The 26,442-nt window shown below is 38.7% G+C and overlaps 1 protein-coding gene across 6 annotated transcripts in view; it reads right to left on the bottom strand.

Moving 5' to 3' along the window:
- The window catches only part of PATJ (PATJ crumbs cell polarity complex component), a 356,992-nt gene that overhangs the window by 226,761 nt on the left and 103,789 nt on the right, over positions 1 to 26,442 (bottom strand). For all 6 annotated transcript variants that reach the window (XM_021096561.2, XM_021096558.2, XM_021096560.2 and 3 more), the window contains exons 18-22: positions 20,319 to 20,528; positions 15,498 to 15,611; positions 13,291 to 13,686; positions 7,696 to 7,819; positions 956 to 1,130 (exon numbers count right to left, since the gene is read on the bottom strand). In XM_021096561.2, coding sequence (XP_020952220.2) covers positions 956 to 1,130; positions 7,696 to 7,819; positions 13,291 to 13,686; positions 15,498 to 15,611; positions 20,319 to 20,528 — 1,019 coding nt within the window. The remainder of the gene's footprint in view (positions 1 to 955; positions 1,131 to 7,695; positions 7,820 to 13,290; positions 13,687 to 15,497; positions 15,612 to 20,318; positions 20,529 to 26,442) is intronic.

The raw sequence follows: 26,442 nt of genomic DNA on the forward strand, positions 1-26,442 counted from the left end.
ACCTTCACCTCTCTGCAGCACGTAACCGTCTTTAATGATCCTTTTGTTAAAATGCTCTCTTCCCTTGGTTTCCACATCGACTTCTAGGTCCACAATTTTCTTCTACCTTTTGTTCATGCCACTTCGCTATTTTCTTCCCCCATTTATGCCCTTAGTATTGCTGCTTTGCAGAACGCCAATATTCATCCCAGATGCTTATCACCTAACCCTCCCATGGATGATTATTCACATCCAAAAATTTCACCTACACTTGATTTTGCTCCCAATTATCCACATCAGGATAGACCTCAATATTAATTCCCAGAATCATGTATTTAACTCCTTTTCACTTTGTTGTCCTATGGATACATGACCTTACAACATGTCCCAAACTAACTCATTATTTTCTCTTTCAACCTGCACATGCTCCTATAATCATACGTCAAAGAATAAATGGTCCTGCTATCCACTTGCTATCTATCCGGCTTCCCAGTTCAGAACCACAGGTCATCCTCCTACTCCTTCTTACTCCCAACATGTTACCAGTCACCAACTCCTAAAGATTCTCTAACCCCATAGTCCATTCCTTCCTTAATGTCAAGTACTTCTTGCTTGAGTTGTTAAATTTTTAATTAACCTCCCATTCTCTAAGTAAGTACTCTACATAATTCATTTTGCACACAACTGCAAGAATACGAAATTGTATATATGGTCACCTTGCTGTACAGTAGAAAATTGACAGAACACTGTAAACCAGCTATAATGGAAAAATTAAAAATAATTATTAAAAAAATTGTATATATGGTACAATTTTAAGTGTGTGAAATTCTCACAGTCATTGTCTGATGTAGCAGATTTTATTGTGTTTTTCTGTATTTTCCAAACATTCTCCCATGATCACGCCTGTTGTTGCTTTTAACAGAAGCAAAAAGAAAACAATTTTACAATTAGAAAACAAAGAGAAGTAATATCATACCATGGATCAGTGGCATATCTAGAAGACAATATTCCTGTATATGCTGAGGCTTTGGAAACAGCTTGAGTCCTGGGGAGTTGGTACAGAGGCAAATCTTCTTGCTCCCTTCTTTGAGCTACAGCAGGAAGTTCAACAAGCAAGCCAGGACCCTGGACATCGGTGGGAATCATCATGCCTAAAGGGCAAACCCAGATGATAGTGAGCACATGATATACTCACTCACTTCATTCATTCAACAAATAGTTATGGATACCTACTACAGGGGGGCCCCTTCGACATAGATTATTTTAAACTAAATAAGTAAAACATTTAAATGTCAGATGGCGACAAGTACCATGGTTAAAAAAAAAGTGCAGAGTTCCTATTGTGGCTTAGTGGGTAAAGAACCTGACACAGTGTCCCCGAGGATACAAGCTCAATCTCTAGACTTGCTCAGTGGGTTAAGCATCTGACATTGCTGCAAGCTGCAGCACAGGTTGCAGATTCAACTCAGATCTGGTGTTGACATGGCTGTGGTACAGGTCTGCAGCTTCAGCTCTGATTCAATCCATAGCCCTGGAACTTCCAAATGCCGCAGGTACAGCTGTAAAAGAAAAAAAAAATTCAAGAAAGGGGGCTAAGGTATTGCTCAGTGGAAGAGGGTTATAGTCTTTAAGTGTGGGCTCATTGGAAGGTGATATTTTAGCAATATGAATCATTTGTCAAAAGAATCCCCTCTGTAAGTCAGACGGAGAAAGACAAATACTGTATGATATCATATGTATGTGGAACCTAAAAAAAAACCAATAAATGAGTAAATAAAACAAGAAAGGAGCAGACGTACAGATACAGAGAACAAACTGGTGGCTATCAGTGGGGAGAAGAAAAGAGAGAGAGATAATACAGGGGTAGGGAGAAAAAAAGGGCATTATTATAGGATTATGTGAACTCGTGTGAAACTTCTGAAAACTCTAAGCACTGTAGAAATTAAAGAATCTTTCATTCAATTTACAAAAGAAGAATCCCCTTTCCTTTGGTATTCATATCTTACCACACAATTTCCTTTTCTCAACCTAGGCTGTCTCAATGACAGGTGCACGGACATTTCACTGATTTAAAAAAAATAATGCCAGAGTAACAATCAAATAAAACACATTTTTAAAGGGGCTTTGTTTATAACTTCTAGAATTCTTTTACACTTGTTACTTTATCTCTCACATTAAACTATGAGTTAGAAGAGATACTAGCAACCATATTTTACAGATGTGGAATTCTAGGTTAAGCAATTTTGCCAATTAGAATGTGCAAATTTACCTGGTATGTCATCTGTATCATTTTCCCATTTATTGAAAAAAGGAGTAACTAGGGCAGAGCTGTGCATGCAGTCCTATGGCACATGTTTTAGAGACCTGCACCCAAGCTGCCATAAACCCATTAATCACTCTTAAGATACACCCCCAGTAACCACTATATCGAATCCATTATAAATTCCCAGCCAATCTTTCTTCATCATGGAATGATGAAGACAGGATGACTAGTGCATCAAATGCTTCCCTTAAATCCATATACTTATAGGAATTCCCTGGTGGCTTAGCAGGTTAAGGATCCAGCATTGTCACTGCTGTGGCCAGGAACAGGTTTGATCCCTGGGCTGGGAACTTCCACATGCTATGGGGATGGCCAAAAAAAAAAAAAAAAAAAAAAAAAAAAAAAAAATCCACATATTTGTAGTATATCTTGGAGACCTGGCTTATCAGAAAATTAGAAATGATCACTAAGAGAGAAAGATACTCTTCTACAACTTTTCCTATAAGCATCACCTAAACGTTCCATTTCTTCAAACTGAACAAATTTTCTAGTACACTTCTGCTTTTTATCTTGTCTAGACACTTTGGAATCAGGATTCAATCAGTGGTAATGCAGAGGGGGTGAAAGTAACTCTAACACTCAGGTGGTGTTAGCATCAGTTTCAGGCGCCTATCCCTCAGCCCCAGGCACACTCCACCCCCATCTGCTGGGCCTACATCCCTGCCTGCAGTCAAATCTACATGAGTGCTCCACCACTCTAGCGTCACCTATGCCCCCCTGAGAAGGGACCAGGGGAGGGATGGAGATCCTGGCAGGAATGGCCAAAAACCAGAGTTTAAAGAACAGAGGACTGGCTCTGTTTGCAGAGCTAGTTCCCATCCAGCTATGCTGGTAAACAGCAGCCCAGTGAACTAGAGCACTGGGTTTCACAGGTTGAAGCAGATGGCTTAAAACTTACATATAGTAGCATGTATATTTTAATCCCAACACCCTAATTTATCCCTCCCCTGCCCCACGTTTCCCCTTTGGTAACCATAAATTTGGTTTCAAATTCTTTTGAGTCTGTTTCTGTTTCATGTTTCTTTGTATCATTTTTTATTAGATTCCACATATGAGTGAGCTCATACGATATTCGTCCTTCACTGTCTGACTCACTTCAATTAGTATGGTAATTTCTAGGTCCAACAAGAAATATTTTTTGAGCACCCACTCTGGTAACATAATCAGATATAAGCCTTGACCATCAGAGGCTCATGGTAAGAGCCGGGCATGCAAATGTGTGAGTGTGCCTGCTGCGCAGGTGCAAGGACAGAAATTCATCCAGGTTCATTGGAGGCCCATTCCAGGCAGGGCCAGCCAAAGACAGAACTACTTTCTGAATGAAATCTCTTCACACTGAATGTACTAGCTACTTGGAATTTATCTTACATGCTTTACATGTGCTAGTTTCACAGCCCATGAAGAGCACAGGTTCTTTGAGGAGACCTCATTTTAGGTGAAATCAGGCACATTCAGGGTGGTCCACAAATGCTGGAGAGGGTGTGGAGAAAAGGGAACCTTCCCACACTGTTGGTGGGAATGTAAATTGATACAACCACTAATGGAAAACACTATGGAGGTACCTCAGAAAACTAAATATAGAACTACCATATGACCCAACAATCCCACTCTTGGGCATATATCTGGAAAAAGTTTCCATAAAAAGACACATGCACCCACATGTTCACTGCAGTTCTATTCACACTAGCCAAGACATGGAAACAACTCGTGTCCATCGACAGATGATTGGATTGGGAAGATGTGGTATATATACACAATGGAATACTACTCAGCCATAAAAAAGAACGAAATAATGCCATTTGCAGCAACATGGATGGAGCTGGAGACTCTCATGCTGAGTGAAGTAAGTCAGAGAGAGAAAGACAAATACCAGATGATATCACTTATATCTGGAATCTAATATACAGCACAAATGAACCTTTCCACAGAAAAGAAACTCATGGACATGGAGAACAGACTTGTGGTTGCCAAGGGGAAGGGGGAGGGAGTGGAACAGATTGGGAGCTTGGGGTTAACAGATGCAGACTATTGTCTTTGGAATGGATTAGCGATGAGATCCTGCTGTGTAGCACTGGGAACTATGTCTGGTCACTTATGACGGTGCATAATAATGTGAGAAAAAAGAATGTATACATGTATGTGTAAGTGGGTCACTATGCTGTACAGTAGAAAATTGACAGAACACTGTAAACCAGCTACAATGGAAAAAATAAAAATCATTATATAAAAATTTAAAAAAGAAGATATGGTATATATACACAGTGGAATACTGCTCAGCCATAAAAAAGAACAAAATAATGCCATTTGCAGCAACATGGATGGAGCTGGAGACTCTCATACTAAGTGAAGTCAGTCCGAAAGAGAAAGACAAATACCGTATGATATCACTTATATCTGGAATCTAATATATTGCACAAATGAACCTTTCCACAGAAAAGAAACTCATGGACTTGGAGAATAGACTTGTGGTTGCCACAGGGGAGGGGTAGGGAGTGGGATGGATTGGGAATTTGGGGTTGATAGATGCAAACTATTGCCTCTGGAATGGATAAGCAATGAGGTCCTGCTGTGTAACACTGGGAACTATATCTAGTCACTTGTGACGGAGCATGACAATGTGAGAAAAAAAATGTATATATTATGTGTGACTGGGTCACTTTGTTGTATAGTAAAAAATTGTTACAGAACACTGTAAACCAGCTATAGTGGAAAAATTTTAAATCATTAAAAAAATAGATTAGGTACAGGGTCAAGAATAGCCTTTTACGCATAGGGGCTCAAAAATAATCGTTAATCTAGTTGCTCAAAGATAAATCTAAAATTATCTGTTACTAATAGAGTGGTCAAAGGGCTACAGATTTGAAAGAGGCTTTACAGAATACTTAGCCCAAGTCCTTCATTTTACAGCTGAGAAAGAGGAGTGGCTTGGAGAAGGAGGCAGCTTGCTAGATAACACAGCAGGCTAACAGCTCAGTACAGAAGGACCTGGAACTGAAGCTACAGTGACTCTGTATCAACAATTTCTCAGTCCACCCACAGTTAGCTCTAATCCAAGTACTCACACCTGCCACATGGCATTCTGGTGGCTCTCAATTTTTCTGAAAAGCATGAGGTTATGAACACTTTTCTAATGAGGACGGGCCTAAAGTATACAAGTACAGATTAATTACTAAAACTATAATCTCCAAAAATAATTACCCTGGGCCTTGCCAAATATAATATTAATGCAGTACAGTGTGTTGAATGATGGCACACCTAAAATATGTATCCTGCCACAGGACCTATAAATGAGACCTTAGATGGAAATAAAAGGTCTTCAGAGGTGTAATTAAATTAAGTATCTTGAGATGAGACCATCTGGGATTACTGAAGGGGGCCCTAATCCAACAATAGGTATCCCTGTAAGAGAAAGAAGAAAAGATGTGGATCATAAGTGACTAGATATAGTTCCCAGTGCTACACAGCAGGATCTCATCACTAATCCATTCCAAAGGCAATAGTCCGCATCTGTTAACCCCAAACTCCCAATCTGTTCCACTCCCACCCCTTCCTCTTGGCAACCACAAGTCTATTCTCCATGTCCATGAGTTTCTTTTCTGTGGAAAGGTTCATTTGTGCTGTATATTAGATTCCAGATATAAGTGATATCATCTGGTATTTGTCTTTCTCTCTCTGACTTACTTCACTCAGCATGAGAGTCTCCAGCTCCATCCATGTTGCTGCAAATGGCATTATTTCGTTCTTTTTTATGGCTGAGTAGTATTTCATTGCGTATATATATCACATCTTCCTTTGACTTTGATCATAACTGTCACAGCTGAGAGTAGGAATACTACTGAATCTAGGGTTAGGAGGCAGGGAGACTGTTAAGCATCTTACAATGCACAGGTAAGCCCTCCAGAGTAGAATTCTCTATTCCAAAACAATGGTGATACTGCTATGAAGTACCAGTGGTAATCAAACAGATATGGACCATTAATTCATTTATTCCTTCATTTTTGCCAAAAATTTTCTCCAAGTATCTAACAGGCAGAGGACTACAGAAATGTGGTGAATAATAATAATTTTTAAAAAGCAGTATACCATGAGAATTCTCGTGGAAAAAAGTCCCATTTTTCTCCTAGTCACAATCAGTTTTATACGTTATGAAAAACTGACTCATTTACTCTTACATATTCAAAATTAACTATCCTAGTTTACTTAATTTTTACTTTATCTTGGAGTATAGTTGATTTACAATGTTTTATTAGTTTCATGTATATGGCAAAGTGATCCAGTTTATATGTATATAAATTATATATTAATATACATATTTTTTCAGATCCTTTTCTGTTATCGATTATTACTAGATATTGAATATAGTTCCTTGTGCTATGCAGTTCGTCCTCCTTGGTTATCTATTTTATATATAGTAGTGTATACATGCTAGTTCCAAACTCATAATTTCTCCCTCCCCACTCATTTTCTTTTTTAATTAATTAATGATATATTTTGACCCGCAGGAAACTGGCAATTATTATGATCTTATAGATGCCTTCCATCTTCAACCACATTAAGAATACTATTTGCTAGATTTCACTTGACAGAATGTTGAATTCACATGAAACTGCTACATAACTTTCTATAGCTATCTCTATCCCTCCTAACATATTACCATACAACATGAGAACTGCCTACATAGTGAGACTTTTCTTATACAAGGGGTGAAAACAGGTGAAGGACAGCATAAATCCTGAACAATAGCTCTATAAATCCCAATGCTATGAAAGAACTTACCAGTCTCACTAGGGATCTTAAAATTCAATGACATTCAATATTGCAGTGCCAGATAAGGAAAGATTATTTTTTAAAATCAAGTTTTCAAAAATATATAAGAATCAATATGGGACAAGGCAAGGAGAAGCACTATACTTTTAGGATTCTTTAATGGAAATAAGTTATTAATGTACCAAAATTGACTGTAATATATGGCTATAAAAATGTTTCATAAATGTTTAAAATATGTCTCTCTTTATTAATATTTAACAACCCCATTCAATGAGCTAACAGTATCACTTAATAGCATCAGAGATTTTAATATATATTAGCAGAGACTTATTTCAGATTCAGCATAAGGCACTAGTTTTCGTTTTAATACATACAGCTAATAAAAAGCAAAATGAGACGGGGAAAATGCAGCCTTTTCAGAAAACAGGATCTGAAAGTTCTAAGTTGTTGAACTATGAGTTACATTATTTTTCCAGATATTCTGAAGCAGATTAATTAACCAGATTTCAATTCAAAACATTGTAATGAATGAAGATTTGACAGTAAAATTTATCATTTAAACAAATAAAACTTAAAAGATTGCAAGATAATGTCATTTGTGCTTATGAAAAATGAAAATCACAAACCTAAATCCAGACTGCTTTTTGTTAATGAATTAAGATTTTCCAGATCATCAAATCTGCCTCGTGGACTGTTTCCTTCCGTTGACGACATGGAGGGTAGGGAATCAATGCCAACATTTTCTTTCATCTTGAGAGGAAGAAGAACAGAAACGCATTAGCAGCACTTTTATGACAGTGTGGAACACCATATATTGTTCAGCTCAGATCCTAATGCCGGTGGAAAACTGGCCCGGCAAACAGGCCTTCTCTAGTAACGGTTTATGCTGTGCTAAGCAGTAACGAGTGCCAGTAACTTAAAACCTGAAAGGGTTCAGGCTAGTAAAACCTGTCTTTTCCAAGCACTGGATTTTTTTAACAACAAAAAAAAAATTTCTTTTAGAAACATTAATAAGTGGATTTAAATAAACATTCCACCAAGGTGGAGGAGAAAAAGATTTATCAGGTCAAGCAAGGTCGATGGTTTGGTACACTAAGTCCTGGATTATGCTGGACCACAACTTAAATAGCTTCATTGCTGATCCAGAAACACCTGGTCAATTTTCATGGTTTTAAGCCTTTGCTATGAACCTCCTTCCTCCCTGGCACTTTTATCTGCCTAGTGAACAACCTGTTCCCTAAACTGAAAAACTACAGATAAGCACCATCAATACTTCTTATGCTTTCCTTGTCTTCCTCTTCTACACATTTTTTATGGCTTTCCAAAGTTACAATCTTCCAGAACATACAGTTTTCACTGATGTATTTTACTTTGAGATTAACACAAAACTTTTATATGCATGAAATTAAATGACAACATCATGGCCACCATAGGAGGATACATTATTTCATTTAAGGTGAATAACAATATATTATTCTCTACTGCTGGAAATTTTGGTTCATCATAGCAAAAGTACAAATTACATTTTTTTTCAGCAGTCCATGTTTCTTTATGGTTATACCAGTCATACTTCCATGGTAGGAAAAGGACCTCTCCTAAACTGATATACCAAATACTGCTAGATGTTACCAAACAGGTTATGAATATAACTGAGTATATAACTGTATCAGATCCATAATGGAGCCTACAGCACACAGAACTCAACTCGAATACTAAACAGAAGTGAAACAGGAGATGACCACTGACCACTTAGTTGCCTAGAATAAAATAAGCAAAAAGAACTTACAGAAGGGAGTAAGGAGGAGATGGCAGCCACTGGGTACTTAAAAACAAAATTACAAACAATTTTTGAATTGTTCAGACTTTTTAAAAAAAGTTTATAGCAATTATATAACTGAGGAATAAGAATTGATTACTTGAATCTGAGATTTCAATACAGTGGGTATGAAAGTTTAGGTCTTTAGAAAAATCAATTCATTTTTTTCCTAAATAGAGAAGAAAATAAGAACATAAAATTATTCTCAGGCAAATAGTCCTCGGGCAAAAAGAATTAGATCTTTTTTAAAAACAGCAAAAGACTCAGACATTTCTCCAAAGAATATTTGAAGATGGCCAATAAGCACATGAAAACTTGCTCAACATGACTAATGGAGAAACAAAAATCAAAACCACAGCAAGCTACTATTTTATACCTATTTAAAAAACAGAAAACAGGAGTTCCCATCATGGCTCAGCGGAAACAAATCTGACTCAGCCTCACTCAGTGGGTTATGGATCTGGCATTACCATGAGCTGTGGTGTAGGTCACAGATGCAGCTCGGATCTGGCATTGCTGTGTCTGTGGCGTAGGCCAGCAGCTACAGCTCCGATCCCATCCCTAGCCTGGGAACCTCCATATGCTGCAGGTGCAGCCCTAAAAAGACAAACAAACAAAAAAAACAGAAAACAAATGTTGGTGAGCATGTAGAAAAATTAGAAAATATGTACATTGCTGATAGGAATGTAAAATGATAGAGCTGCTACGGAAAACAGCATGGTGGTTCCTCAGTGAATTAAACAGAATTACCATATGATCCCACAGTTTCACCTCTGGGTGCATACCACCCAAAATTTGGTTATTGAATAGATATTTGCATACCAATATCCACAGCAGCACTGTTCACGAAAGCCAAAGATAGAAACACCCAAATGGCCCTCAGCTGATAAATGAGTACACAAAATGTGCTATATACATTCAATGGAATGTTATTCGGCCTCAAAAAGGGAGAAAATGCCCACACATGCTACATGCATAAAGCTTAAGACCTCATGCTAAGTGAAATAAGCCAGACTCTCAAGGATAACTCCTGTATGATTCCCCTTATATGAGGTACTAGGGGTGGTCAAATTCTTAGGCAGAAAGCAGAATTATGGTTGGCTGCCAAAGGATGAGGGAAGGGAACAAGGAGCAGTAACTGTTTAGTGGGTACAGTTTCAATTTGGGAACGTGAAAAAGTTCTGGAGATGGATGGTGGTAATGGCTGTACAATAATGCGAATGTACTAACGTCACGGCAACTGTAAGCCTATAAATGGTCAAGTTTATGTAATGTATATTTTACCACAACTAAAAATAAAGAACCAGATCCATAAACCTTGATGGTTTCACCCTTCAATAAAATGGAGTTAAGAAGGTGGTTGAGAAAGATAAACTTGTAAGTAGTTGGCTACTCTTTGCACTCCACAGATACAGCTATATCTTTTGCCCTTCAACATCACACTGAAGACAGAAGTGATAAAGTTCTCCACCTTTCTGGAGGGCACCCTTCAAATAGAAGAGTAATGGGAATTACATATTTGTAAGGCATTTGACTATGTTTTTAAAACCTACACAGAGCTTACAGTATAAGGTAATAAAGCATCATCCTGGGGTCCACCATCAAGAAAGAAAGGCAAATAAAGATCCAAGCCTGGAGTTCCCTTGTGGCTCAGTGAGTTAAGAACCTAACTAGTATCCATGAGGACTTGGGTTTGATCCCTGGCCTCACTCAGTGGATTAAGGATCTGGCATTGCTGTGAGCTGTGGTGTAGGTCACAGACGTGGCTCAAATCCCACGTTGCTATGGCTGTGGGGTAGTCCAGCATCTACAGCTCCAATTCCACCCCTAACCTTGGGAACTTCCATAGGCCGTGGGTGCAGCCCTAAAAATAAAATACAATAAAAATATATATCCAAGCCCATCCTGATATGTGGATACAAAGGTTAGAGGAGATCAGAATATTCAACCCAGAACCATGCCACTTTGGCATAAGGATTTTTTTGTGCTGAAGAAAAAGAGCAGACTCAGAAAAGCTCCTTATTTTCCCTTGATTCTCAATCAACAGAGATGACTCTAGATCTATTTTCGCTCAGAGACGGCACTAGAAGAAATGTACGTGACAAATCTTACCAAAACGAACTTATCGTCCATCAATTCCCCCTACATATTTACCTTCCCACAGTATGCTGTGCCTAGAAGCCTAAATCTCTTGTTCTTTGTCTTGCCATTTTTCTATAAAGGTACTGTTCTTTGTTAAGATGCTATATAAGCCCAAGTTCTAACCCCTCCTTTGAGTGACTCATCACAGAGTTTCTTCGGTGTGTATGCATGCTGCAGGTGTTAATAAACTGTTTTTCTTCTGTTAATCTGTCTTTCGTCAGTTTCATTTCCAGGGCCGCACCCAGAGGAACCCAGGAGGGTAGAGGAAAGAGGTTTTCTTTCCCTCCCCAACACTGGCATCCTTGGGGGGTGTGGAAAGGGAGGAAAAGAGTTAATGACCAAATCAAGAATATGTAATTATCTAAAGAAAATAAAATACTATTTAGGCAAGACACATCAGGGCTGAAACAATCTTAATCAAGGCCAGTTTAGGGAACCTATACAAGTTACTTCACAGACAGAAAGCCAGGAAATTTAACCTAGCTTTCTAGTTACTAACCTAGTTAGTGAATTAGTAATCAGGATGCATGTCCTTCAAACTGTGAGCATTCGATGTCATTAATCAAAAATTTTTAAGAGCATTTGAATAAACAATAAAGTGGTTACATTGTGTAAATCATCAATATAAACTTACAGGGGAATTTTTTAAAAACCTAATGTTATGCAAATGATACTTGAGATCAGAGTAAAATTTTGACTGACGGTATGGATTCAAAAATTACCGTCTCTCAACCTAGATGGAAATGAAGATGGCACAGTTGAAAAACAGTGTTAAAAGATCAAAAAGTAATCCTAGTAATAATGTAGATTCTGGCATTAAATATGCATTGAAAAAATTGGAATAAAATTCCATCATTAAATGTGAAACCAGGTAAAAATTAATATTTTACAGGCTTTAAAATATGAATGCTTAACTAAATTTATAGAGTAAATATTGTGAATGGGTATTTGACTATTTCATCTATATCCCTAAATGTTTACTTAGTAAAATGGACCTATATTTCAGGTTGCCTTATACTGGGGTAAAAAACTTTTTATAGAAGAAAACAGCCCCAATAGGGGAATGTTTATGAATATTCACCAATCCGTGATCACTAATTTGTTCCATATAGCTGAATATTCTGTTTGAGGTCAAGCACTCACAGACATAAAAGTGGATCTGGCAAAGACAGAGAGAACCAGTGTCAGTGGCAACACACCAGGTGATCCTCTGTCACCTCTTCCCACGTTATTCACAGAATCCCCAAACATCTGTTCTCTGGTCGACTGCCCAGAGTCTTGTCATCATGGGGAATCCTCTGGGATTCCTTAAACACAGAAATACAGTGTCTTGCATAGCAGAGGGACTCACAAGCACTTGCAGGAAGGAAAAAGGGAGGAAGGTCTGGGAGAGGCAAGAAAAACACCAGCTCTACACCTGCCCTGTGAGAGAGCTAAGAAGGCCACTTTGCACATGGCTGCAGGGAAGCTGCCACCTCAGTAAGGAGGACACCAGGCTGTATCTGAACGCACTGCCACATACCCACACAATAGGTTCCATTTGTCTGGAAGTTAACTGGGGGCAGGAAATAAAAAAGCAAAAATAAAACATTAAGAAAAATCTCTAAGGAAAGATTCCATTTGCTGCCTAGCCAACTCTAATTTTATTAAAAATAAATGTTTATCTGTCATTTAATGGTAAGGGCAAACCTATTAAAATATACTGCCTCCCTGCCAAGTTGTCAATAGACAGTATCACAAATGTAAAGGGAAAGAAAAAAAAAATAAAGATATTTTTCTAGAGTTCAGTGACTTTCTCTTTAGTATCATATATAATGCAGAGAACAGTGTGGATAAGCAAGACAGAAACAGTAATATATCTTTAATCATTTTGCCTTGATTTTCCCTGACAAAATACACTATGCAAGAAATATAAATCTTCCTGAGGGAATTAAAAAAAAGTCACAAATGGCCAAAGAACTCTTCCCTGAAATGGGTTATTAGGAGAAAAATATCACTAAATAAGCAAAATTAAAAAAAAAAAAAAAAACATAAAAGCAAGGCAATTGCAGGTACTGACTCCAACTAGAAGTTATGTAATACAGAAATGATGAGCTTTTACTTAAAGCAACACATGGCATGGTACATGTTGGGGGAAAAAATGATTGATGAAGAAAAGATCCATTAAAGTTTGTTCATCTGTTTGAAAGTTACATGACTCATGCACAGAGCTAGGGAGGGAAGGAGTCAAGGACAAGATGGAAGATGTATTCTAACCCCATACCGTGTTTTCAGCGCTATAGCCACACTGCTGCATCTCCTGGGAATACACGCTCATCACAGATCTTGCTTCCTGAGGCTCAGGCAGTTCATGATCACAGAACCACTGTGCACCAAAGTGAAGTTCCTTCATGGATGGAACAGGAGCGGCCTCCTGAATGTGCGGTGAAGGATACGACTCCATGGACTGAAGGTGGTCTTGATACAGCTCATATTCTTCATCGACAAGCATTTCTCTTTCTTCGCCCATTTCCTGCATTCTGGGAGCCATAAATTCGTGCATTTCCCAGGCCTCCTTGCTGGTGTCTATCTCTTTTTGTTGGGACTGGAAAGCCTTTCCCAAATCTAGAAATGGCTCATCCACAAGTTCTTCTTTAAAATAAGGCTCATCTCTAAAGCCCTGTTAAAAAAAAAAAAAAAAATGCAGAAAATCTTAAACTATGCCTGTCTTAAAGCTGCACTCTATACATTAACTAGGAAATTAACCCCTGACATAACTGCAGCAAGGGGTATTATGTGCCAATGCACAGTTGACCTAAACAGCTCTCCACTACAAATGAGGAGAAACACAAGCTTACTACCACACAACCCTCAACCTCAGAAAGAAACAAACAGCAAAATAGGAAGCAAATACGCCTTTGGCAAGGTGACTGACTGGTTTAATAGGTTCATTATTCATTAACCACCTGAAAATTCTCAGTCAGAAATAGGAATTTTGTTCAACACTGTAAACCAATTACAATGGAAAAAATAAAAATCATTATAAAAAATTCATACTTCACTACTCAGAAGATCAAGTACATAAAACTGAAGCTAGATAGTCACACGTGAGCAGAAACTTTGTGGCGTTCTTAGGTAACACTTGAAATCTGCTGCGCCTTGACTGAACTCCAAGGCTCCTGATGTCCATCTTTTTTGTTGGGACTGGAAAGCCTTTCCCAAATCTAGAAACTTTAGGGTGCTGAGCAGTGAGGCCCAATTCCTTCTAAGGAATCAATGACATTTCCTATTTTAAGTGCTATTCACTACATATCAATAAATGTAAATTCCTGAAATGAATCTACTTCTTCCCATTGCTTCCTCATTTGCAGCTAAACATTACTGTAGTGAAGCTTTTAAACTAGTACAGTATACCAAATACTGCAACCTAGTTATTTCAAAAAAAATTAAAAGCAGCACTTAGAGGATATAACCTGTCACATAGTTATGAAATTATAACAAAAAAAATGTCTAAACTGAAAAAAGATAACGGGGCGTTCCCTGGCAGCCAAGTAGTTTAAGGATCCAGTGTTGTGACTTAGGCTGCTGCTATGGCATGGGTTTGATTCATGGTCTTGGAACTTCCACATGCCGTAGCAAAAAAAAAAAAAAAAAAATACACACACACACACACACATAGAGAGAGAGAGAGAGAGGAGAGAGAGAGATAAAATGTACATTACAGGACTAAATATCGGCTTTAGACACTGTCAACAAACTGTGCAAAGAATATCAAAAGACAGTTGTTATCAAGTAAAGCAAAACCATACTCTAACTGCAAAGAGCAAAATAAACACAATTCATTTTAAGAATAAAAAAGGAAAAGTTTCCTTTCTAATATTAAAGCATAAAGTAAGGTTTGTCTAAATAACTTTTTGCTTAAAAAGTATTCAATAAGAAGCTCTTCTGTTCAGCTCTTATTCTACAGCATTTTAAATGCAGGTCTATTCGCAAAAATATGTTCTACCCTCCAAATTTTCAGAATATATTAGTGACATAAAATCAGGTATGTTTGTTTGTTCTTTGAAAATGTCTTACACACCTGGCTGATGTCAATGTGATATGAGAAAAAATTTTAGTTTAAAAAAAATTAATAAAGATAGAAGGATTATTTAATTTGTATCTATTTAGCCAAGGGAGGGAGAACAAGCTTTTGTCTTCTTTAAAATAGCAATGGTTGGAGTTCCCGTTGTGGCTCAGAGGTTAACGAACCCAACTAGTATCCATGAGGACGCGGGTTTGACCCTTGGCCTTGCTCAGTGGGTTAAGGACCTGGTGTTGCTGTGTAGGTCGCAGACATGGTTCGGATCCCGAGTTGCTGTGGCTGTGGGGGCTACAGCTCCAATTTGACCCCTAGGCTGGGAATCTCCATGTGCCAGGAGTGCAGTCCTAAAAAGACAAAAGACCAAAAAAAAAAAGCAGCTGTTTAAATGGAAAAATAAATAGATGTACCTTGGGTGCTTCAAGTATTAAAGATGAATTTAGATCATGAATTGTTCCTGAAGTTTCAGTCTTGTCTTCATTATTGTTTGAATATAAAATATTACTTTCTTCCTCTTTTTCTTCCTGAAAATAGAAGCACTTTTAATTTTTAATTTTTTAGCATGATTGAAGAAATGTTTTTGTCAACCATGAAACTTTTTTTTACTGAGTTCTAATCAACATACAATATTATATTAGTTTTAAGTGTACAACAGAATGATTTGTATCTTTTGATCACTTTCACCCATTTTACCCACTCCCAGCCCCCACACTTAGCAACCAAAGTAGTGGGTTTTTTTTTTGGGGGGGGGGTGTTGACTGCGCCTGATGCAGAAGTTCCTGGGCCAGGAATGAAACCCATGCCACAGCTGTGACCTGAATTACAGCAGTAACAATGCTGGATCCTTATTTCAACTGAGTCAAAAGGAAACTCCAAGTAAAGAAGCATTTTCATAATCAAGAAAATATCTTACTTTCAAACGCCTTTCAGATTAATTCTCATCTTTACACTAAAAGCAAGTATGCAATAAAAGTTATGTAAATTGTTTTATTAGACCAAATTTTATTTAATAATAATTTTAAAAGGCATAGGCAGGTCAAAGCTTCTCAAGGCTTTTACTTTTTTCACGTATTCCTTAAAGAAAAAAATCACTTTCCTTAATATTAAGAAATGCCTAAGTTTATACGGTTGATACTGGAAATATTTAACAAAAGTACATTATAGTCACTCTCCATCAGAAGAGGGACAATCCCGAGGCTCACCAGCTCAGTATCAGTTGCCGGTAATAACACAACTGCTATTTATCAAGTCCTAGCTATTTATCACCATCTATGGTAAATTTTACGTGCTTCATCTCAATCTTTACAGCAATCCCATTAGGTCATGAATTTATATTCACATAAAAACAACAGCAAATATATATATATATATACACATACATATATATATATATATGTCTCACAGGCACAGGTTTTTGCACTTAAAATGTAGCAATTCATTTATTTATATATACTCTAAGAAGTAGGTGCTCTTGGAGTTTCTGTCGTGGCTCAGAGGTAACGAATCTGACTAGGAACCATGAGGTTGCAGGTTCGATCCCTGGCCTCGCTCAGTGGGTTAAGGATCTGGCGTTGCCGTGAGCTGTGGTGTAGGTTGCAGATGCAGCTCGGTGGCTACAGCTCCGATTCAGCCCCTAGCCTGGGAACCTCCATATGCCGCAGGAGCGGCCCAAGAAATGGCAAAAAGACAAAAAAAAAAAAAAAAAAAAAAAAAGGTAGGTGCTCTTATGAACTACATTTTACAGAATGAGTAAAAGATGCACAAAAATTTGCTCAATGTTACATAACTAGCCAGTTATACAGTTATACACCCAGAATTTGAGTCCCGGCTGTCTGGCTCTAGATCCTGGGACTTCCACCAGCATGCTATGTGATCCCAAGCGGGAGCTGGTGAGGGAAATAACTGGCCCAAAGATACATAGCTTTGCAAATCACAGAACTAAGCAAAAACCCACAGCCATCTGCTCAAGAACTCCATTGCCAGCTCTGTCCTGTTAGTTCTGAAGATACAATACAGTTTTTAAGGTCAGTTCATTCATATTTTGTATGTGGAATATTTGAGGTGAGTTGAGAAAAGAAAAAGTCGCATTTGTGCTTATAAAAATACACATGTAATATATATGTATATAAGACTACAAGATTGTAATACAAGATTATATAATATCTATAATATATAAATAGTACATATCTATATAAGACAATAAAAAATAATTTTGTTCTCCTGTTTTCTATTCATAGTCTTTCTGCTCCAACCTGACTCTTCTTTACACTCTATTCCTGGTTCCTTTGAGGACTAAATAAATATTCAGCAAACATTAGGTGATAGATAAGTGGCCACCCATTGGACCATAAAAGAGAGAGAGACAGGCAGACAGACCTCAGCAGAGATCGATTTAGACTGTTCTGCTAAAAGAAACCAGGTGTTATAGAAGGAACAACTCAGTGGCAATTCCACTAAGAATTTTTAAGTCTTGAAAGTGACCTTCCTCTCATTCCTTTCCTGGCCTCCCACACCCCAGTATTCCAGCAGCCTTTACTTGCTGAGGGAGGCCTGGGCAAAGGTCCATCTCACAATTATCACATTCAAAAATCCTCCCAGAGTAAAGCTCCGAGGTCCAGAAGTTTCTGCATCTCCACCTCTCCCCAGAATAGCGCAGGCATCCACACCCAGTTAGTACTAAGTTCTGGTTTTTGTGGTTTTTTCACACTTCCTGAGACTTCCTTAAACTGTTTCAAAGTAAAGTCACACTGTATGCGATGGGATTTCTTCTAGCAACCCAAATAAAGAGGCAAATAGTCATCAGGGGAAATCTGAACCAAAGTGCTTGCCACAATCCAAAATAAAGAAGATGAGGTCCCCGTAAAAACACCAAGTTTTCCGCTTCTCAATTTTTCCAAAAATCAAATGGGCATCTCCTGGTATATATTGGGATGCCCCCCCACCCACACACACACACACACTAAATATGAACATAAAGTCAAGAACATAGCTATGTGCTATATTCCATTTTGAAATGTTTAAAGTATCTGGTGAGTATAACATACAGTCATTTTAATGTGTAATAGATGAAGAATAATAAAGTAATGCATGAAGATCATGTGGGGTTCCCCAAGGCAAAAGTACTATATGCAATACATGAATCTGTCTTTATCTATATATGAACACATCTAACTATATCTATGCAGACAGTTATCTACCTACACATCTATCTATTTGAACACTTGTGGTATGCTAATCTGTTGCATGGAATAAAAGAATTTTAAAGTTAAGAAAGATCTTAGGAATTTGCTCAACTTGCTCAGTCTTTTCAGAAATGCAAAAGTAGGTTCAGAAAAGAAAACTGATGTACCTACGATCAAACAACTGGTACAGTGTTTCTCAAAGCACAAGAATCTACATCAGAACTGAAGCAGTGAAAAAGTAGGTTCAGAAAAGAAAACTGATGTACCTACGATCAAACAACTGGTACAGTGTTTCTCAAAGCACAAGAATCTGCATCAGAACTGAAGCGGTGACTCACTAAAGAGGTAGACTCCTGAACAGCACATGGCAACCACTAGATCAGAATCTCTGAGAGTAGGATCTGGGAAACTGCATTTTTTTTTTGTTGTTGTTGTTGTTGTTGTTGTTGCTATTTCTTGGGCCGCTCCCACAGCATATGGAGGTTCCCAGGGTAGGGGTTGAATCGGAGCTGTAGCCACCGGCCTACGCCAGAGCCACAGCAACGCGGGATCCGAGCCGCGTCTGCAACCTACACCACAGCTCACGGCAACGCCGGATCGTTAACCCACTGAGCAAGGGCAGGGACCGAACCCACAACCTCATGGTTCCTAGTCGGATTCGTTAACCACTGCGCCACGACGGGAACTCCCGGAAGCTGCATTTTAACCATCTTCATGGTGATTCTGGCCACATCCATGGCAAGTGGAAGTTTCTGGGCCAGGGACTAGACCCAAGCCACTGTAGTAAGAACACCAGACCCCTAACCCACTCAGCTACCCAGGAACCACTCCACAGCAATTTTTATGTCTATCACATATCTTTGAATTTGAGACCCACTGGGCTAACTTGTAGCAAAGTTAAAATAGAGCCCAGATTTCTTGAAATCCAGTCCAGCACTCCACCACAACCATGCTATTTAAAACATGCTGCATAAAACCAAACAACTAGTGACAATAAATTAAAATAAGAACACACAGCATTGTGGCTAAGAGCACAGGGTCTGAAGCTGACTTTCTATTCCAACTCTGCCCCTTACTAGTTATATCACCTTGGACAACTGACTTAACTCTGTGTTGTGACTAACTCATCTGTAATGACAGTAAGAAGAGGACTGCCTCCTCTTAAAGTTTCTGTGATGATTGAATTAGTGTGAGTTAAGAGCTTAAAATACCGACTGACATTCAGTAAGCACTCAAAAATACTTTCGTGCCGCTTGAGAATTATCAAGTATTTTTTACAAGGGGAACCTCAACAGCACCATAGCTAATGCAGCTTTCAGTCAGAAACAGTTAACTGATCTAGTACATGTGATTAAGCAACAAGGTGACTTCAGGAGAGCTTGACCACATCAGAGTTGTTACAAGGCACTTTGATGGTCAGAAAAATATATTAAAATCTCTTTGCCATATGGTTAAAATGATATGGTTAACTAGATTTCAACTTATCATGCCATCTCGACATCATGCCCAAATGACAGTTAAAACACATAAACAGACTTAATTTATATCATAGGGGATATATATAATGAGAATGTAGAAGTCTGTGCTAAAAGCATGAAGGTAGAAGTAGTAGCAGTAAGATCCGTAATGTTGGCAGCTAGCACTGATGTTGTAATGTGCTAAGCTCTTAACATCATCTCTAATCCTCAAAACGCTGCGAGGTAGACGTTTTTTCTGAACATTAAGAAACTTGCACAAGGACTTCTCACTGTGGCTCAGTGGGTTAAGGACCCAATGTTGTCTCTGTGAGGACGTGGGCTTGATCCCTGGCCTCGCTCAGTGGGTTAAGGATCTGGCAGTGATGCAAGCTGCAGTGAAAGTCACAGATGCAGCTCGGATCTGGTGGCTGTGGGCTGTGGCACAGGCCTCAGCTGCAGCTTTGATTCCACTCCTGCCCCAGGAACTTCAATATGCCACAGGTGTAGCCATTTAAAAAAAAAAAAAAAACAAAAAAAAAACTGTAATTAACCATTACAGTATTATCCTATATTAATAAAATTCAACACTTACCACCAAAGGCTTACAGATGCCAAGGCGTACAGTGCCTGGTGGCACAGCCTTCAGCACTTCTACAGCTTCAGCAAGGGTGGTATTGTCCAAACAGTATTCATTGACTGAGACCAGGCGGTCTCCAGGTAAAAGTTCTCCACCTCTTTCTGCCACACCATCTGGTACCAGGGAGCGAATCACAATCACTGATCTTGTGGGATCTAAGGGGTCCTAGGGATCAACCAGAAAAGAAAGATAAGTCAGTTCCCTGAAAACAAACACAGAGCCTTAAGACAGGTAGGTGTACCGGTATCCCTCAGAGATAACGTGGGTTCCAGACCACTGCAATAAAGCGAGCATCACAGTAAAGCAAGTCACACAAGGTTTCTGGTTTTCCCGGGGCATATAAGTTACGTTTATACTATACTATAGTTTATAAAGTGTACAATAGCATTATGTCTGAAAAAGGAAGGTCATACCTTAGTGAAAAAAATACTTTATTACTAAAAAATGCTAACCATCACCTGACAACATAGGGTTGCCACAAACTTTCAATTTGAAAAGAAAAAAAAAATGCAGTATCTGCAAAATGCAATAGAAAAAGGTATGTCTGACTCATGACTTATCTATTTATATGCCCAGCATCCTGGTGATACTCTTCCAGGACATAATCTATTAAAATATCACTCTATACATCCACACAAAGACAAGATCTATTAAAATATCACTCTGTACACCTATGCAAATATCAGCGTGTATCAGGGTAAAGTCATAACCTTAACAATTTCAATTGCATGTCTGAGTGCTTAATACATATGAATTTCTTTTTTAAACTTTTGATGACTGTTATTTTGTTGGACAAGAGGTCTGGGGAGTTGGGAAAGACTCCGTGACATCCTCAAGCAGAATCATAGTATGGACCAAAGACAAGCCCATCTAATTACTGCTCTTGGACAATAAGTATATGGGGAGTATAAAATCTTCTTGCGAAATCACTTAAGTTCAAAACAGACATGTCAACGATGGCATACTCCACTGTATTTAAAAAGTATGTTTATAATGCCATTTGCAGCAACATGGATGGAACTAGAGAATCTCATCCTGAGTGAAATGAGCCAGAAAGACAAAGACAAATACCGTACGATATCACTTATAACTGGAATCTAATATCCAGCACAAATGAACATCTCAGAAAAGAAAATCATGGACTTGGAGAAGAGAATTGTGGCTGCCTGATGGGAGGGGGAGGGAGTGGGAGGGATTGGGAGCTTGGGCTTATCAGACACAACTTAGAATAGATTTACAAGGAGATCCTGCTGAATAGCATTGAGAACTATGTCTAGATACTCATGTCGCAACCGAAGAAAGGGTGGGGGAAAAACTGTAATTGCAATGTATACATGTAAGGATAACCTGACCCCCTTGCTGTACAGTGGGAAAATAAAAAAAAAAAAAAAAAAAGTATGTTTAAAAATAACATAACCTGGTGAGTTCCCATTGCAGCTCAGCAGTAATGAATCCAACTAGGATCCATAGGGACACAGGTTTGATCCCTGGCCTCGATTACTGCATTAAGGATCTGGGGTTGCCATGAGTTGTGGTGTAGGTTGCAGACACAGCTTGGATCCTGCGTGGCTGTGGCTGTGGTGTAGGCTAGCAGCTGCAGCTCTAATTTGAACCCTAGCCTGGGAACTTTCACATGCCTCGAGTGCAGCCCTTCAAAAAAAAAACAAACAGGAGTTCCCATCGTGGCCCAGTGGAAACAAATGCAACTAGGAACCGTGAGGTTATGAGTTTGATCCCTGGCTTTGCTCAGTGGGTTAAGGATCTGGCATTGCCGTGAGCTGTGGTGTAGATCGCAGACACGGCTTGGATCTGGCATGGCTGTGGCTGTAGTGTAGGCAGGCAGCAAGAGTTCTGATTAGACCTCTAGCCTGGGAACCTCCATATGCCACAGGTGTGGCCCTAAAAGGACAAAAGACAAAACAAACCAAAAAACCCTGAAATTTTGACATGGTATATATAGGTTTCCCTAGGTGAGAACTACCCCAATCCAGAGAAAATGAATATGAATCCATGAACAAAACCCAGAGTTCCCGTTGTGGCACAGCAGTAATGAATACAACTAGGAACCATGAAGTTGAGGGTTCAATCCCTGGCCTCACTCAGTGGGTTAAGGATCCAGCACTGCCGTGAGCTGTGGTGCAGGTAGCAGACACAGCTTGGATCTGGCCTTGCTGTGGCTGTGGTGTAGGCCGGCAGCTACAGCTCTGATTGGACCCCTAGCCTGCAAACCTCCACATGCTGTGGGTGTGGCCCTAAAAAGACAAAAACAAAAACAAAAACAAAAACAAAAAAACAAAAAAAAAGAATCCGACTAGGAACCTTGTACAAAACCCAATGTGCAAGTCTCTCTCATCAACTGGGAGGACCCTATATTTTTTTTCATTAAGCACAGAAGAAAACATTGAAACTCTATAAATAGATATGGCTAATAAAAACTTATAACCCCACTGTTATTTTTTACTTTATTCAACAAACACTGTGTGTCAGGCTTTGTTGTAAGTGGTTGATAATCAGTAATTCAACTAATCCTTACAATAAACTCCAGGATGTGGGTAGATTTATTGTCTGTATTTTACAGATGAGGAAACTGAAGGTCAAAAAGTTAAGGAAAATTGCCAAGATCACCCAGCTGGTGAGTGGCAGAACCAGGATCCAAACTCAGTCTGGCTCCTAAGCCCTTTTCTTGACTACCGTGCCTCTTTCACTTTCTCTACATCATAACAGTTCAGAAGAAATTGGAAATGAAGAGTTATGAGTGGGAAAGACATATTCACATGAAAATCCTATGGTTGAGTAGAATCCCTTAATTCATCCTAATGGTGCGGGTATATGATACTATTACTGAACCCCAAACTTTACAGTGGAGAGAACAACAGATCTCACTCATAACATCGTTTGCTTTGGTTTGTCTATTTTGCTCCTACTGTTTCATTACTCACACACTATTCCATAAAGGCAAGACGTAGTAACATAAGATTTTACTACTGCTAGTCTCTATTAAACCCTTCCTGAGAAAGTAGAAACTATTAAGTTTTGCATCAGAATTATAATTTGGAATTAGTAAAGTGAGACTTTGGCAAGTTCCAGGCTATATCTGTTTGAAGTGGCTGGGTTTTGCTTTTTTTTTTTTTTTTTTTCAAGTTTTCTAATGCAGTTTTCTATATCTCTGTGTACAGACATCAAGGCTCATTTTCATTACTGCATGAAATTTTAACCAAATATACTATATCTAACTCAACAAAGGCTACAGAACTAATTCCCTGAAAAATGCCTTCAAACAATCAATTTCACTTTCCTTAACTAATCTTGCTTGTGCATAACCAGGTCAAGAGATTCTTGGTGAATTTCTAACATGCCCTGTTGTTATAATATCACATATTTATAAAGAGGATTGAAAGTAAAAATAGTCATGGGAACTCATTAATAAAGTACATAGTGTTAAACTATAATTACACCAATATTTTCAAGTAGAGGGAGCTATTGCATAGGAAAAGAATAGGAAGGAACCAAAAAGAAAAAAAAGTACAGTGGTGTATCAGCAGGCAATCACTGCAGTCATATAAAAGAGCTGTCTATTTTGTCACCAGCAACCATGAATCACAACACACTTTTTCATTCTGAAATATGAAACCATTACATTTTAAGTCTGACACACTAATAAATAAGCTGTACAATTATGTCCTTCATTTAGGATGTCAGTTTTTGATGGAAGGCTTTTTTATTAGGGGGGAAGGGAAACTACATAATAGCTGATTCCCCTCATGAAATGCACAGAAAGCAGTCAGTGTTACTTCGTATTAATAATTACTAAACTTTCTTAGAGAAAACTGCCCCAGTAAAATATACCAAAAGCAAATAAATGATTTCACTGGGTTGGTGTGAGCCATCTCCACAGCTTCATTTAACACCTAATCAAAAAGTACTGTTTTTAACCTGAATAAAGAGGTGAATTGGTTTACAAAATGCAGCCAGTTGAAATGATAATTAGAAACATTTCAAAGGAAGATTAACCAGGAAAAAATAGAAATAGAAGATAGACTAATAGATTTCCTTTATTATAGAAAAGTCATGGTGAGCAGTTAGTTGTACAAAATGTAATCTTCTTTAGACTGCAAAGTAGTACGGGGTGTGCTCGCTTACTAAAATTTATTCAGGCTGGGGTCTCTACTTCTTCTAAACACTAAATCTAATCTACCACCCCTTTTCCTGGAGGAGAAAACTCAAGAGCAACTTCTTTGTCACTTAAAAAAAAAAAAGACAAACCTCCCACTGCTGAAGATACCCCATTATGGATAATCACTACTTCATTTTCCACGGTGACGTTTCTGACTGTGTGATTTCTCACGTAGCTGCATGGAGTTGCTCTACTGAGTGAGTAATGGTCGTTTCCTTTCATGGTCATTACATGGTAAGGCCCGTAGCAGCCACTTTATGGAAAAAGAGCTACTAGGGCAGCTACTGCAAAAAACATGCTTAAAAACCAGCCTCATTCAGGCTGCTTCTCATCAGAAAAGTCTCTTAGCTGAAAATACAGTCTATAATAGCATATCCACGTTAAAACAAACAAAATGTTATTAGAGATATTTCTTAAGACCTCTACACAACTCCTGGACCCTATCCAGATTTTTTCCAATTCCTCATCAGTTTTAATCATCTTTTAACATAATTTTAAAATCTAATTTTTCTTGTTTTGGTTAAAAAAAAAAAAAACAATGCAAGGAACACTGTTTTCAAGAATAAAGATGTTGTTTATTCTTTATCCTCTAAACAGCCAATAGAGGGCACTCAATGCCAACCACAGAACCCAAAAAATATCATCTTTTAGTATGTAAGCTTTTCTCCTCTTCTGAAAGATGTTTTTTCCTATTTATTCAAAAGCCATATATTCTTGTACATGTCCTAACAGTATCCCATATGTTTACTTTAACTCTACCATTTATGAAATTGTTCCCTACAGCTCCTAAAAACTCTTACAATCAATTAAGCACGGCCGACTTTCACCAGAATACTGCACAGGAAGACAGGAGATCTGACCTGAATTCTTCTCACTACTTAGCTATGAAATCCAGAGAGAACCAACCTTAACTGCTCTCACAGGTGAATAAAAGTGCCTGAAGAAAAGTGCATATAAGTGCATTTTTGAGGTCTCTTGAGGTGATAACTAATGTTTGATAGTTATTATAAACACAGGATGTTTCAACATTGGGGGAAAGCCAAGCTGACAGACTCCACTCCTCCCATAACCCCTAAGTGGTACGACCATACATGAGCCTTAACTTCTTTTCCTTTGCCCCTTCACAAAGTTGCTAACTAAGGCACCTCCTTTTTTTGTTTGTTTTGTTTTGGCTTTTTGTTTTTGCAGGGCCACACCTGCGGCATATGGAGGTTCCCAGGCTAGGCGTCGAATCAGAGCTGTAGTCACCACTGGGCCTATGCCAGAGCCACCGCAAAGCGGGATCTGAGCCACGTCTGTGACCTACACCACAGCTCACGGCAACGCCGGATCCTTAACCCACTGAGCGAGGCTAAGGATTGAACCAGTGTCCTCATGGATGCTAGTCAGGTTCGTTAACCGCTGAGCCACTTCGGAAACTCGAAGGCACCTCAATTTCATCTTCTATCTCTTCTATCTGATCCTCTCTCCATTTCTGCTGCCACAGCCTTGGTTCAGCCTCTCATTATTTCTTCCCTACTCAACAGCTTCAGTCTCGAAAAAGGTCTATTTCCAAGCTTACCCTCATCAGTCTATTTTCTACAGAAATAAAGCAATGATTTTAAAGACAAAAATGGGTTCAGAATTCCTCCTTTGCTTCACTTTGGTGACACTCACTGCCTTCAGGATAAAGTCCTAACTCTTTGGTAGAGAAATTCTTCCAGATCCGCAGTTTAGTCTCATCTCCCCTTGCTCGTCCCCCGTGTACCACTGCCCACCTCCATTTGCCCCACACGTTGTCCCAACAATCCAGAACTCCTGAGGTTCAGGGACTGTGAAAGGCTTCAGCATGCTTCAGCACACCCTACAAACCATTCCATCTGCCAGGAATGCTTTCCCTGTCCCACTGCCACTGATCCAACTCTT

Source organism: Sus scrofa, chromosome 6 (genome assembly GCF_054392235.1).
Source record: "Sus scrofa isolate SSC_HxYL_T2T_F1_AM1 chromosome 6, Sscrofa_HxYL_maternal_Yorkshire_Landrace_v2.0, whole genome shotgun sequence".
Taxonomy (NCBI): domain Eukaryota; kingdom Metazoa; phylum Chordata; class Mammalia; order Artiodactyla; family Suidae; genus Sus; species Sus scrofa.